The following is a 15,423-nucleotide window of genomic DNA, read 5'->3' on the forward strand; positions in this document are numbered from 1 at the left end:
TAAATATATATAATACAAAGGATTTGATAAGACAGAAAAAGAAATGGGAGGGAATTGGAAAGCAAACACATTCTAGCATTCATTCTTAAAACTGTATATTTAAAAATATATATTTTTAAAAGTGACATCTGTTCTGGATAATCTTCTCTGCCTTTAAGTTCACACACACATGGTCTCACAGTTTTAATCTAGCAGAAGAAGTCCAAACATGCTTCACTTGGAAACTGATTTGCAAAGAGATCCCCACATATCAAACCATATTTTGATGATAACTGTAATTATAATTATCATTGTGCCTAAATCATTAAGGAAGAAACACATTTGTACAGGAATGTGCACAAAGCTAATATAAAGCTAATGATTGAGGAGTTTTTTTAAAAATGTGATTCTGGGTTTGAATATGTTTTTTTCGATGGATCCTTTCACAGATTTTGATTGTGTAAATCAGGGGTGTCAAACTGCCGGCCCACGGGCCAGACGCATCACATGGAAACCATGCCCACCCCATTGCCGGCAATGGCAAAACTGTCCCGATACATCGCGCAACGTCATGTGAGTCGCGAGTTTGACATGTCTGGTCTAAATGCAGCAAGCATCTTCTTTCAAGAAGTATTATATTTTTTTTGGCTTTCTAAGTGGAAACACACATTTATCTTTTGTCAACAGTCCTCTTTGTGCCTTTTCTTATGTGTGTGATACATAGCAGCCAAGCCCAAAATTTCAGTGCATAACATCCTGTTTTGTCTGAACCAGAAACTATGGATACTCATTTTGGATCAAGCCAAGATCTTAAATTTCCAATCATCATGTAACATTGCTTATTTTCAGGCAAATAACATGGGTTTTTTTGCTTGGGTAAAATGAAAAACTTTGTGGCTTCTTAACATTAATTGCACCTCAAGATAGAAAAATGGGTAACAAAAAGGCTTGTACATATCATGGTTCAATAAATCAAGTTAGAAATGTCCAAACTAAGCAACAACTGTGTCTAAATTTATGGATAAAGCCATTGCCTTCATTTTGGAAATGGTAGAGGTAGTGAATATAAGACCAGCTAGCATTTGAAAAATGCAGCAATCTTTCATCTGATGTAACGGAGATTACTTTGGTTTGATTTATATGTGGTGCAGTTTGTGGCTGAGTTCACACTTCAGTCCAATCAGCAATGTGGCAAGTTATATGAATCCAACTATTGCGAGTTATTAAGCTGCTTTTTAACACGTTGTGCAAACCAGTGTACTTGTTATTTATTTAATAAATCATGATTAAACAAATAATAGTGTAGCATAATATAGGAAGACCTGTATATAAATAGCAGCACGTTTTCGGATCAAGTGCTTTTTCCTCCCCTTTCATTTTTCTGTGATCTGGATATAAAAAGTAATTGTTACAGAGTTTTCTGTTTCACATACTAAGTCAACCAAATCAACTGAGCATCTAACTGCCCTGGGTTTATACCATCAGGAGACTAGAGGAAATTGACATCTGTTAAATGTAATGGATAATTTAGAGTGGCTTACTGAGGCTGAATCTATAGATGATGCTCCCTACTGATTTACCAGATGGGAAGGATTATTGGGTTGGGGAAAAGATTTAACCAGGATGCCAATTCCCTTCTCTATAATCCCTTAATAATTGCTTAGTTAACCATCAGAATAGCCAAATTATTTGTGAGATAAGATAGTTTGCAATTCCCCACAGATTATGCATGCCTATTGCCAAGAAACTTTTTTTGTTGCTGCTGTTAAGACAGTAACAAAGCATACAGTTGCAATCACTTAAACAAGGATAGTGATGAAACTGAGGTGACTATTTGGGCTAGAAAGGAGTTAATTTAGAAACAATCATTTTCTGTCCATTTCTTTTGCAGCTAGGTTGGGAAACTTTGGTGGGAAGGAAAATGAGATTTAAAAATGGGTAAATTTTATTCAAACCTGAGAAAAAGCAGGAAAAACTCTGTCTTAAACTGAGAACACTGGAAGTCTTAATACTATTAAAAATATTACAGTTCTTTAAAAATATTATAAAGACTAGGTGCATTCAGGTTAAGTATTGTAACAAGAATGTTGTCAAGCCTGCATATGAAATAAGCATCAATTGCAAAGATGTGTTTTTTTTCCTTCTTCAGAATATTAGCCTTAGGCAACTATTCATATTTTAAGATTTGCTAAGAATTTAAGTGAAAAACTAAGGATTCTATTTTAAAAAAATATGGGGAAAGGTGAAACAAAAATTAACAGCATTCAAGGAAGGAAAGAAAGTATAGATATCAGAATCAATATTAAGACAAATTATCTGTGATCTACAAAGGGCATATAGATCTCGGACCACTAATTCTGATAAACAATTTTTTTTATTGTATCTGAACAACTCTGGAGCGTATCCTTTTATTTTTTGAAAAAGTATTGTGCAATGTAAATACTTAGTATTTGTCTTTTTATCCTTTTCAATAAATTTTGATTTTTATCTCTGATGAGATTGGTCTGTCTCCCAAGAAGAGGCAACAGGGCTGAAACATCTAATCATATTCTTCTAGACCAGCGTTTCTTAAAGTGTGGTCTTAGAACATCTGGGAATCTCTCAAGACCCTTTCAGGGGATCCTTGAATTCAAAACTATTTGCCAATCCATGTTGAAAAAATTAATTAATTAAAGTCCTATCAAACAATCATGAGAAGTTACAGTGTTAATGAATGCATCTATTTTAATTTTTAATAACTGCAAATATTGATAAATGTAACCCATATAAATAAAAGCACTTTTGGATTCCCCCTTAATGTTTAAAAGTGGGAAGCGGTCATTGGAGAAAAAAATTAAGAAGCTGCCTTAGACTGTATAGCCAGGAGGCTGCAGTATTGATAATCTTCTGCTTTTTGCCTTTTAACCTCTAAATCACTAAAAAAGCTGCATAGGTTGTGAGATCCCTATTTATTTGTGACACTGGAATTACAGGCTAGATGTCAGATGGAGGACATCCTGGAAGATAGATGGAGGCCGCAGAAATTACTATTGCAAAACAGTCAGGATATGAAGATGTCTCTTTGATCTGGAGAGAATTTTCGGCAGTCTGGATCCAGCATCCAGTTGCCTTTTCAGCCAAAAACTACAATCAAGTGGCAAAACAAATCTGATGATCCAGACCTGCTTGTAGAGTATCTGGAATCAAAGTACATAAAATCCTATATTCTGCTTCTTTTGAAAATCTTTAAAAATTGAAGTTTGCAAGAATATAAATATTATTCAGAGTTGCCTGTGCAATTTTATTCTATGATTGTATGGCAGTTTGCGTTTTAGAATGAAATAATGACTCACAATATAAACGATAATGCAGTATAAATCTCAAATTCTCTCACGCCTAATAAGAGGGCATTAAGAATGTTCTTATTGATTCACTCATATCCTGACTAATCCTGCAGGCTTGGTTGGTACCAGGGTAAAGGCTTTCCAACAGGTTTCTGACTTGTAATCAATCTCATTCGTAATAGAATTATCTATGTATAAAATAATCCTATTTTAAAAAAATATAGAGAAAATCTCAGAATCACATCCATCCTTCCCACCCCCATTATGCCATTGTTGCCTTTCAGAGAAGTATCTGATAACAACATGTTAGCTTCTATTACTTTTAAGAGTTAAGGAATTTCAAAATTTAGGTATTGTTATATTTTCTCCTCCACTAGGAACTATATATACCGTAATCTTAAGGTTATAATATTTAGTTTGTAAGATTTTATTCCATAGAACTGAAAGCAAAGAGCAAACATTTTAAATTGTTCTAGTCCTCTGGCAATTAATTAAAAACAGCATTAAATGTGTTTAATGTTGTAATTTGAATGTTTCCCCAAAAGACAGCTTTGTTGAAATGGTACTATTAAAAGAAAGCTAGTTGATCAGATTGATGGGCAGGTATGATTTTAGCCTTGGTCACTTGACTCAAACGTAGGCCCATTGCCCTTGCTTTTTTGAGTGTCTGAAAATCCCTCTGATTCTGTGAGAACCTTTCTTTCCTTTTAGAAACTGAATTAACTGGCATTGGAAGAACTGGGTAAAAACTGTGGTTTCTCCCTTAAAGAGGTTGTTTCGTTTAAAGAGGTTGTTTCGTTTGATTCTACTGATGCCTTAGGCTGGTCTCATTGAATGGTGTTCTCCTTACAAGTTTGGTGAAAGGGGAAACAGTTCATAATTGCTGCAGATGCAAATTACTTAGATGTCATTTTCAGACCTCTGATGGATTAAAAAAATTGTTTGAAAGCTGTTAAGCTTCTTGAGTCTGTGAAGTCTTTTCATAATTTAGCAATAAGCATTGATGACAATATATGCTACAGCCTTTTCCATTACACTAATGCTACTTATACACTGTTCACTACTGGGCTGCCACAGAGTTGGTGCCTTCTTGCTGTTCAGTAATATGTTTTCTTCTAAACTTGATGGTTAGTCTTGAGAGACACTAAAAAAAAAGAGAGAGAGGTTGTTATTTTTTAGCCAGCTGAGTGTTAGGTTCAATTAAATGGAATGAAGGGCATATCAAATGAAGTCCAGTTTCATTCACCATTCCAATTAAGTTATTGGAATTTGTTTAAAAAGTATTTTGGTGAACAAAATCAAGTAATTCAGTCAGATAGATTTAACTTAGGGGGATACATATGTAGCATTAGCAACATATTAGCTCTAGAAATTCTAGAGACATGGTGGCACAGTGGTTAGAATGCAGTATTGCAGGCTAACTGCCCACAGTTTGGAGTTTGATCCTGATGGGCTCAAGGTTGACTCAGCCTTCCATCCTTCCAAGGTCGGTAAAATGAGGACCCAGATTGTTGGGGGCGATATGCTGACATTGTATCCCACCCAAAGATTGCTGTAAAGGACTATGAAGCAATGTATAAGCCTAAATGTTTTGTTATTGCTATTATGAAAGATATTGCATGCATTTATGTAGTTAAGTTATGACATAGCAAGTTTGGAACTTCAGAACATAAGAAAATGAATCATTCGGTGAAAGAGCACTTCAAGATATGCATCCTACAATACCAAGCATGTGCCTGAAGGCGCTTCTTGACTATTTAAATATAATTTTAATTTTATATCTGTGTGGGTTACTAAGATTGGTTTTGGAGTTAACATCTTTGGCTCATGGTGGAAGTCCCCAGGAAACAAGCAGAATTGAGTTCCACATTTATGAGACTAGGGTAGAAGTGAATGCTGACGCTTGAGTTGATTTATTTTGTCCAGTATCTCAGCTGCCTGGATAAGAAATCCAAAAGCTCTAGCTACTGAGCTTACCTTAAGAACTCCACATTTACATTTCACAAGCCAGGTTATTATGGAAAAAAAATTCAGATAAAGAAGAAAGGTTTGTCTACTGAGGCTATTCTCAAACACTATAAAGATGACCTGCATATCAGAGAGGGCAATACTGAGCCAATATGAATATTTGTCACAGCCTTTTTTCTCTTACAAGGCTGAGTGTAGCTGTTTGTGAGATTGGTACAGGGGTCTTCAAACTTGGCCCTTTTATGACTTGTGGACTTCAACTCCCAGAATTTTTCAGCTAGCATGCCTGCCTGAGGAATTCTGGGAGTTGAAGTCCACAAGTCATAAAAGGGCCAAGTTTGAAGACCCCTGGTTTAGAAGAAGAAGCAGCTCAGAAAAGGGGGAAAACCCACACAAATAAATTTGCAAATAATTTTTGTGATCCAAAATCTTGCTGATTTCAAGACCCTGCATAATTATTTCTAAGTGAAAAAATGCTGGGAGACTTATCGCTGATCCTTCATATTGTGTATTGTTTACCTCTCGTTCCTGAAATCTATAGTTTCTATTGCCTTTACTCAAAGCTGGTGTCATGTCCAACTCTGTAAGAGTTACTGAAATTAATTTTAAAAAGAAAAAAAAATACTTTCCAGATTAACTTGGAGCAATTTTAAGATTAGAAAGTAACCAAGAATATTGGGGGGGAAAATGAATCTCACTTTATGAAAGAACCAATGATAGTCTTGCTGCCAAGTTTTTCGTTTCGAGATGGGTGGTAAAGATCTTTCTGGTTAATAGGATTTGAAGAACAGCCATCTCCAAGGAAGGAACTAGAGCCCAAAACAACTTTGGCTAGTCCTATCCTGGTGCCACTTCATGAAGGCGCCTGCCTCTTAAAAACAAGTATTCTTCTTAATTCAGAGCTGTCAATCTCTTGTACTGGATAGAGAGTTCTTACTATTATGGGTGGTTGGAATGACTTCTGCATTGCTTTATAGCTCTTTTTCAGTGCTGCCAACCAAAGTGTCTCTTAGTAAAACACTCAGATATATGTGATCAAGGCATCTGCTATTAAGAGAAGCAAAGAATAGTGAGATCTATGTATTTTTATGCCTTGAGTGGTTTTGTGAGTAGCAGTTTGGCCTAAGAGAAATTAAGGCATGCTTCTTAAACATGCCAATCCTGTCTTGCCATTTCCCCTCATCAGTAATGACAATTGCCTGAGCTTAATATTATCTGAAGATAATATATTTGAAAAAGAGTGATTGTGGACTCATTTGTATATTGCATGCATAGACATTGTATTTACTCATCATACTACTTCCTGTCAGGATAAGCAAAGGACAGGTATGAAAGTCTGAACCAAATAAATTAAAAAACACAAGATGAAAGAAAAAGAAACACAGAAGTAGTTTATTCCAGCACTATTCATTATTCCTCCCCATGCCTCTCTGTCCTTGCTTCTGTCATGTTAACACACTGAATCATACGTGACCTTTTATTTTTTAAACTTCTCTTGAAGAATCTCCTCAGTTCCATCCTACCACAACCTTTTCTACCTCTCCCTTCAACAAACTCTGCCTCTCTTAATAAACGTCTTCCTGCAAGGAATTTGTTTGTATTCAGACCTCATTATCAGATGACGTACATCTAGAAGATCATACAAGAAAATCAGAAGTTCTTTTAGCAAATAATTTTCCAAAAACTGGCATAATTACATACCTGTAACTTACTATATATTCAGGACACATATTTTTTTTTCAGGAATGGTACCTTATCAACTATATCATATTTGCCTTACATTGGTAATTTTCTCCTACATACATACATACATACACACACACACATATACATACATACACACACACACACACACACACACACACACACACACACACAACTTTACTAAAAACAGATAAAGTCTTATCTTTTTTTAAATTTTGCATGTCTTTTGTTTGTGCATATACATATACATTTTTTGCAGAACCTTTTTGGCTGCTGGTAGTCATGGGATTTAAGTCATGCATGGTGTCAAATTCTGAACAATAGCAATTCAGAGTACTCATAGTCTTCTCCAGCTCCTGAGATTTGAAATTCTCCTGCCATCACAGTGGTCATAAATGTAGTTATAAATAAACAAAATCCAGTATGTGATTAGCCGTTGAGTGATCTAACTGTCCATGCGTTCTCCCTTCATGTTTGTATGGACTTTCACATTGTAGAAGTTACAACTCTGCCGACAGAAGGAAACAGAACTCCGCCAACAAAAAGAAGACCTTACAGGATTTATATATGCACTTCTATTTTTAGAAAGACACAAAATAAATAATAGAGATAAACAATGTATCTCTACTATATACAATACAATAATGTATATCCCTAAACATTCTAAAATGGTACACTTCCTTTTTTTAGAAGAAGATGTGGAGAACTTTGATGTAACAAACTTATCTGAAGTTGTGCTGCAAAGCATCGAAGCTGACAGCTTTTGGTGTATGAGCAAACTGCTGGATGGGATCCAGGTAGGACATTTATCTGTACTGACTCTCAGGACTCCAGGGCATCTCTTCCTTGGATAATTCAACCTCTGCTATTCCCAGCCACTTTTGCTGCTTCATGGTCACCCGAGGATAATGTGGAGTCTAGACTTTCATAATTTTACCTGCTTTGGCTTCTACACTGAATGCAATGTACAAAAGCAAGTGCACTCCGTACTTAAAAAAAGAATTTGAAAAGATATATTCAGTTATTTAAATGTTATGTCTCCCAAATATTCAATTTGAATCATGGCAGTTCATTACTATTCAATCATTTGTTTTATAATTCATTCTATATTTGTATAATTTATTCTGGGTTTGTTAGTTCTAGAGAAAGAGAAGGAATCACGTGGATACTGAAACAGCACTTTCTAGTCGCTGAAAATCTTAATAATGCTTTCCTCTGCTTAAATTCCTGGGTTATTACAAATGTACAGTTGGGCATGTCTTCACAGCTCTAAGGGCTAGAGACATAATGTAAAACTAATATGAAATTCTCAGGAAACTTAATTGAGTTCCTAGTTTAACATGCAGGTTTTGACCATGCTATGCAAAAGCTATATTCAAATCTATACAATGTAGCTCAGTTTGATCAGAGACACTATCATATAGACCATAAAACGTTTGATGTGCAAATAGGAAGTATTTATCCACATACATTTTTGTGTAACTGCAAGTTGGATACTGAGGGAATTTTACAGCTTTTGACAGAAACACACCAGTCATAGTAACAATTTAAGTTTACATTATTTAATATAAATTTTGTTATTATTTGAAGGCGTCTCACCTCAAAAACAGAATTTTTGAAAGTCTTGTAGGGGATCTTTTTTGTAATATATCCTTAATTTTGAAGATATCATATACATAATTTCTATAATTCACGGAGAACCAGGGTTTCCAGAATGTCTTATAACCTCATGAGATCAGCAGTTTCTCATATTTGTTCATGATGTGTTGAATAAATAAACTGATTGCTTTGTTGTTGGCTGCGAAGTCGTGTCCGATCCATCGCAACCCTATGGACAATGTTCCTCCAGGCTTTCCTGTCCTCTACCATCTTCTGGAGTCCATTTAAGCTCAGGCCTACTGCTTCAGTGATTCCATTCAGCCACCTCATTCTCTGTCGTCCCATTGTTCTATTGCCCTCAATCTTTCCCAGCATTAGGCTCTTCTCCAGTGAGTCCTTCCTTCTCATTAGGTGGCCAAAATATTTGAGTTTTAGCTTAAGATCTGGCCTTCTAAAGAGCAGTCAGGGTTGATCTCCTCTAGGACAGACCGGTTTGATTGCCTTGCAGTCCAAGGGACTCGCAGAAGTCTTCTCCAGCACCATAGTTCAAAGGCCTCAATTCTTTGGCGCTCAGCCTTTTTTATGGTCCAGCTTTCACTGCCATACATTGCAACTGGGAAGACCATAGCCTTGACTGTTTGCTACAGGCTGTTCAAAAGGGCAAGAAATTGTTAATACCCAATTCTCGCCACCATTTTCTATTGCATATGAACATTCCATAAGGAGAGTATCCATCAGATATGTCCCAAACATCAGAAATTTATGGTAAGGTCTGTTGTATATATACAGTTTCATATTTTATTTCTGACATCTTTGGAAAACCCTGGAAAAGCATTTTCAATCCTCTTAAACACACAATATATTTTTGCTTCAGGACAACTACACATTTGCACAACCAGGGATTCAAAAAAAAGTCAAAGCACTGGAGGAACTTGTCAGTCGCATTGATGGTAGGTGAATTTGAATTTGACACCTGCAACTGAAATTGTAACACTCGTGGATTCTCACTTGAGAGAAAAACATAGGGTGTAGAACACAAACAATTGAATGAGACCAAAGTCATAGGCTTTTTTTCTCAGTTGTCATAGGTGACAATCAGACTGGGATATTGATGTCCTTAAGGCATGTTAGAAATAGAATACTCTTGGGAAGAAAGGGTGAATGGGAAGTCATAGACTGATATGCATGGAAGAGAAAAAAAAATAGCAGAAAAAGGGCTAAAATTTATAAAATGTAAGTAAAAGGCATTTTGTATGGGCAGCCCCCCAAAATGACCACATTGATGATAGGTTTTAAATAATTGCCAATTGCTGTTTATGAAGACTCTTAAGATCTCAAGCATTTGAACTTTCCAACATTCTAATGGGAAGCTATTTCATAGGGTGAGTGCCGGTGACAAAAAACAAGAGTTTCTCGTATTCAGATATAGTACAATAGAATATATGTAACTCAGGGTTGATCTGTGGAGTTCTTGATTCTCTCTGAGCTTGGATGTTTGTAGACATTTTATTACCCAACTAGGTAACATCATCAGTGCAAGTGGGTTTTTCCCTATTTACCTACAGTAGCTTGCCCTTCCAATGTTGGTGGGAATATGGTTTTCTCTTTGCTAGTTTCTTGATAGAAACAGGACAGAAAAACAGAATTTTTTTCACATTCTCCAAATCTCAGAGGCAGGCTGAGCATTCTATCTGAGATGCAGGAACCAGACAGGAGTAGGCAGCCCTGTTGGACATGATAGGTCAAAGCCTGTTTCATGGAGATGTGATTTCTGCTAATGACAGCAAATATATCAAATATTTGCCATTTGCAAATAAAATGTCCTGTTTCAGAGCAGGTACACAGTCACTTTAGGAAGTATGAAGTGGAGTACTTGCAGTTTGCCTTTCGCTGGATGAACAATCTCCTGATGAGGGAGCTTCCTCTTCGCTGCACCATTCGCCTTTGGGACACTTATCAGGTATGAGTACCTAGACTTCTTTGTTGGAAGCCTGTCTTGATAAAAATGGTGCCATGTGACTTTACTCAGACACCTTTTCCCAGCAATACTCTTACATGGAAGCAGACAGTAGTATACTCAGATCACTTACTTATTTAGCCACCCAGCTCACTTTTGTGACTCTGGACAGCTCAGACGGTTAAATTAGCAAGAGCAAAAAACTATCAAAACAATTACAACAAAATGATTGTTTAATCAAAAATGATTAAAACAAAGTATTACAAACAAACAAACAAAACCCCACAAGAGAGTGCATTCAGAGTCTTAAACAGAGTGCAGCCATTTTGTGGGCTCCGTATTTCTGAATGGCAAAACCAACCTTTCAGGGCCTTCTGGAACGCCAGCCTTCCCCCAGGACTCTAGAGGGCAGGTCTTTACAGGTAGTCCTTGACTTATGACCACAATTGAACTTAAAATTTATGTTGCTAAGTGAGACAGTTGTTAGGTGAATTTTGCCATATTTTACGACCTCTGGCTGAGGAATTCTGGGAGTTGAAGTCCACAAGTCATAAAAGGGCCAAGTTTGAAGACCCCCTGGGTTAAATGAATTACTGCAGCTGTTAATTTAGTAACACAGTTATTAAGTGAATCTGGTTTCCCCAATGACTTTGCTTGTTAGAAGATTGCAAAAGGGGATCACATGACCTCGGGACACCGCAATGGTCATAAATATGAGTCAGTTGCCAAGTGTCTGAATTTTGATCACATGATCATGGGGATGCTGCAGTGGTTGTTAAGTGTGAAAAATGGTCTTAAGTCACTTTTTTCAGTGATGCTGTAACTTCGAACAATCACTAAATGAACTGTTGTAAGTCAAGGACTACCTGTGTAGCTGTGGCTACTGCCTGTAGATGGCCTTGGGCTAGGCTAAAACAGGAAACAAGATTTGTCCCGTGTTTGGGACGTAAGCAAGTGTATTCTAAATACTTAACAAACATTTAAAACGTATGTGTGTGTGTGTGTATGTATCCACAACTCTAAAAATGTAGAAAAGCAGTGAGAAATAAAGCATGCTGATAACAGTAGTTCTAACCCCAAGTAATGTGTTCTTTTCAGTCTGAGCCTGAGGGATTCTCTCATTTCCACTTATACGTCTGTGCTGCATTCTTGATTAAGTGGCGGAAAGAGATTTTGGATGAAGAAGACTTCCAGGTAAATCATCAGCAGGCAACCACATTCATAAAAGGATGCTGTGTAATTATCCTGCTTGAGAATGTATTTATTTCAGGGAAGAGAAGAGAGTGCTTAAGTATGTACAGCAGTTTTTCCTAGTCTGTGACTACGGGCATGAAATCACTTTACCCAGAGATGCAGACATTTTCTCTGAGGGCTTTAGTAACATAATTTTCACAGCTGTAATATCGGACTCTGCTACATTGTCTATAAGTAAAGCAGGAGGCAAAGATTTCGTGTTTTAGGCTTTGACCCCAACCTGAGATAGTGTTTTCCCCCCAAACTGGTTATCAGGATCAATACTGCCTGAATCAGATCCCCAGTGACTCTAGTTCATATTGAATTAAATAGACTGCAAGAATATAGGTTTTGGTCCAGACTGTCAGCATGGTTTTGTGTTTTATCTGTTTTTATGGATGTTTTGATTTGGCATGTCTCCCTGAGTTGGGCCAAAATAATAAATTTGAATAAATAAAATAATGAAACAGAAAGGTAATGCCACAAGAACATCAAAGAGTTTTGCCCATTTAAAGTCAAGGTCACATCTCTGAGCTGTCTCTTTTCCTCATTTCAGGGCCTTTTAATGTTATTACAGAATCTACCCACCATACACTGGGGCAATGAAGAGATTGGACTCCTCCTTGCTGAAGCCTACAGACTAAAGTACATGTTTGCAGATGCTCCCAATCACTATCGTCGATAGGTAGTAGGGTTCTGCCTTTGCTTCTCATTGTGCTGGCACAGTTTCAATCACTGTGGCATTCGATCACCTAAGCCCTCGGACACACTGACCAGGAGCCCAATCTTTGCTGTAAAAAAGCTCCCATCAGACTTCTGTCTTCACTTTTGTGTGTGCCTGCCTGCCACTCCGTGTGTGGACGTGCCACTCCAGAAACCATTAGTGTCCTGCTGTGATGATGGCCTGAGCATGGATGGAAGTGAAATGAATAAACAGAACTTCTGAATGCCTTCCAAGTTTCAGCCTAGATAGTCTTAAGTCTTTGCAGCCTCTTGTTAACCTGCTAAGCACAGACAAACTCATGCACTTCCTGTTTGGCCTGTTTCCTTTTTTTGTTTCCCCGTTTCTTCTTCGGCAGTTGTTTAAACTCCCCAATGAAGATGCCTTACAAAGAGTCCTGCCCAAGAGAAGGCAGTGCTGCTGAACACAAGACACTCTCAGGCCTTAGCTTCACTCTGCATGTCTGAAGAAGTGAAGCATTTCAGGCATTAACAAAAGACATATTTACTTCATGTGCATGCTGCCACATTCCTCTTGTGCAGCATCTCTGTGTGGGATGATGCCCATACATTGAAAAAGGCTGTCTAGTTCATGCACAATTCAGAAAATACAAGTGAATAAAAACAACTCCACCTGTAATTCTTGGACTGCCTAACCTGGTATGTGCACTGAACGTAGGTGAGGGGGGGAGCTGTGCTTTTCCCCCCCCCTTCTTTTTTAGAAAAAAAATTCCTTTCTGTGACAATGACACTCCTGTAAGGCATTATATGTAAATTGTGTTCTTGTGTATATGGGTAAAGGTTGTACAATATAAGTCTTCTGTTTGTAGCAGATATGATTTTATATTTATAGTCTGCCTCTCCGGCGTGCAAACGCTGCCTAGGTTACAAATAACGATGGGCCTCCTGCTTCCTCTGTCCATCAGGTTTTGAAGCTGTCAGCGCATCTGCACTAGCACATTTATTCTTCCTCAGAATGCACATTTCATTTTTATTAGGAAAAAAAATTGACTCCAAAGCAGAATGACATTGCATGACCTCCAGTGCCAAGAAATTTGAGGGTCTGAAGATTTTAAAAAAACTTGCTGCTGAACCATGAATTTCATGAATTTTTTATTTTATTTTTGTTGTTGTTGTGGGATGCTTGCACTTCCCAAACCGCACTTGAGCTTGCCCTTGTGGAAAGCAGATCTCCTCCAGCTGTGGCAAAGCACATTGCTATGGCCCTGTCTTCTGCAAGGTTTGTGTCCTGTCCTGTGTCTTCTGGATGTTTATGCTTAGCTATACCCACCCCTTTCTCCAGGCAGAGACTTCTTCTTTCAAGGCTCCAACCTCTTCTGGGGAGACAGGAGCTTTAATACCAACCCCACTTCTTCTCCTCTCCACTATTATTGCAGTGTGATTTCCAGTGGAAAAAAAAGGAATGAATGAAATTTTTATATATATATATATATATATATATATATATATATATATATATATATATATATATATATATATATATATATATATATATATATATATATATATATATATATATATATATATATATATATATATATATATATATATATAGACTGGTTTATGCAGGCAGCAGTGCAATCTCATTAGTGCCAAGCTTTGACCTCTCAGATCACATTTGTTTCCATCCACCAAATTCTTCACATTGTGCCGGGCTGACTTCTGCTTGTCTCATCAGACTTCCAACTGCATCCATCTCATTTTGTTTTCTTTCTTGGAGTTGAAAAAGGGAAAGCAGTCTTCTGGGATTTTTTTTCCAGTGAGGGTGTTGGGGGATATTTGAGGCAGAAGAACACAAGACCCTTGCCATAATTCAGACACCAGTGTTTCTCAAGTTGCTTTCCTAACCGGGAATTGTTTTTTTCATGTATTGACTGGATTTTCCTTTGTAAGTGCGTATGTGTGAATTTGTTGTTTCCATTCTGACAACAACCTGGTGGTCATTAGTTTAATATGACTGATTAAAAAAAAATCCAGCTTGTGTTGCCAGTCTTTTCTTAGGATTTCAGGAGGTTATTAATGAAGCTATCAGAATGTGGAGATTCTTCCTCTCTATCCATACTGAGTGGCTTATTTTCAGTGAAATTTTTGTTTGAAAATCTTCACTCTAAGCTTCCTCTTGTTTGTGATGAAAATTCCTCAGTATACACTGCAGAATATTGCACATTAGATGCACAACACACGGACTGCATATGAAGCTACAAAGACCTTTAGAGCATCCAACCAAGCAGAAACCAAAATATTTGTCCTCGGTATTCCTTGACATCTGCAACATTTAAAATTTACATTGGGCCAATTTCTATCAGGAAAAGTCTCTTCAATCCTTTCCCTAAATCATTTTGCTAGTTTCATATAAACGTTCCTTGTCTGATGACTAGATAAAAGAGGCAGAGGAGTGAAAATGCCAAGTGCCTTGTCTTTTCAGTACCTTGCCAGAATTATTTGCACAGTGACACCATTTTTAGGAATCTGAGAAACTCTGTTTTCTCCGCCTGTCAATTTCATAATTTAGCAAAGATCGGGAATGAGTAGATCCCATCAATAGTTTATGAGGGTAATTAATTGTGCATTCTATAGTTCAGGGCTTTTCAACTTTTTTACCCATTGTACCACTTAGGATATGGCAACTTCCGAGTACCACCAGTCGCCTAGCAAGGTGTCAAAAACTTGATGGCCAAAAAGGAAAAAAGTGATGAACTACAGGTAGTCCTCGACTTAACAACAGTTCGCTTAGTGACTGTTCAAAGTTACAATGGCACTGAAAAAAGTGCCTTCCAAGCCACAGCCGAGCAAGGCACCTGCCTGACCGCCCGGCGGCGCTCTTCCTCCTGTCCGAGGTTTTCATTGTTGTGAGCATTTCTGTTGAGGATTGGCAGCGGGGGGGGGCATGTTTGGTTTTTATTCCCCCCATCTGTTGGG

At 37.4% G+C, this 15,423-nt stretch overlaps 1 protein-coding gene across 1 annotated transcript in view; it reads left to right on the forward strand.

Annotated features, from left to right (window-relative positions):
• The window catches only part of TBC1D22B (TBC1 domain family member 22B), a 40,340-nt gene extending 26,575 nt beyond the window's left edge, over positions 1-13,765 (forward strand). The window contains exons 9-13 of the mRNA XM_081326066.1: positions 7,665-7,771; positions 9,448-9,523; positions 10,406-10,533; positions 11,629-11,724; positions 12,320-13,765. Of these exons, the coding sequence (XP_081182192.1) occupies positions 7,665-7,771; positions 9,448-9,523; positions 10,406-10,533; positions 11,629-11,724; positions 12,320-12,448 (536 nt within the window). The 3' untranslated portion in view covers positions 12,449-13,765. The remainder of the gene's footprint in view (positions 1-7,664; positions 7,772-9,447; positions 9,524-10,405; positions 10,534-11,628; positions 11,725-12,319) is intronic.
• Positions 13,766-15,423: the final 1,658 nt, after the last annotated feature.

Source organism: Vipera berus, assembly GCF_964194415.1.
Source record: "Vipera berus genome assembly, chromosome: 3".
Taxonomy (NCBI): domain Eukaryota; kingdom Metazoa; phylum Chordata; class Lepidosauria; order Squamata; family Viperidae; genus Vipera; species Vipera berus.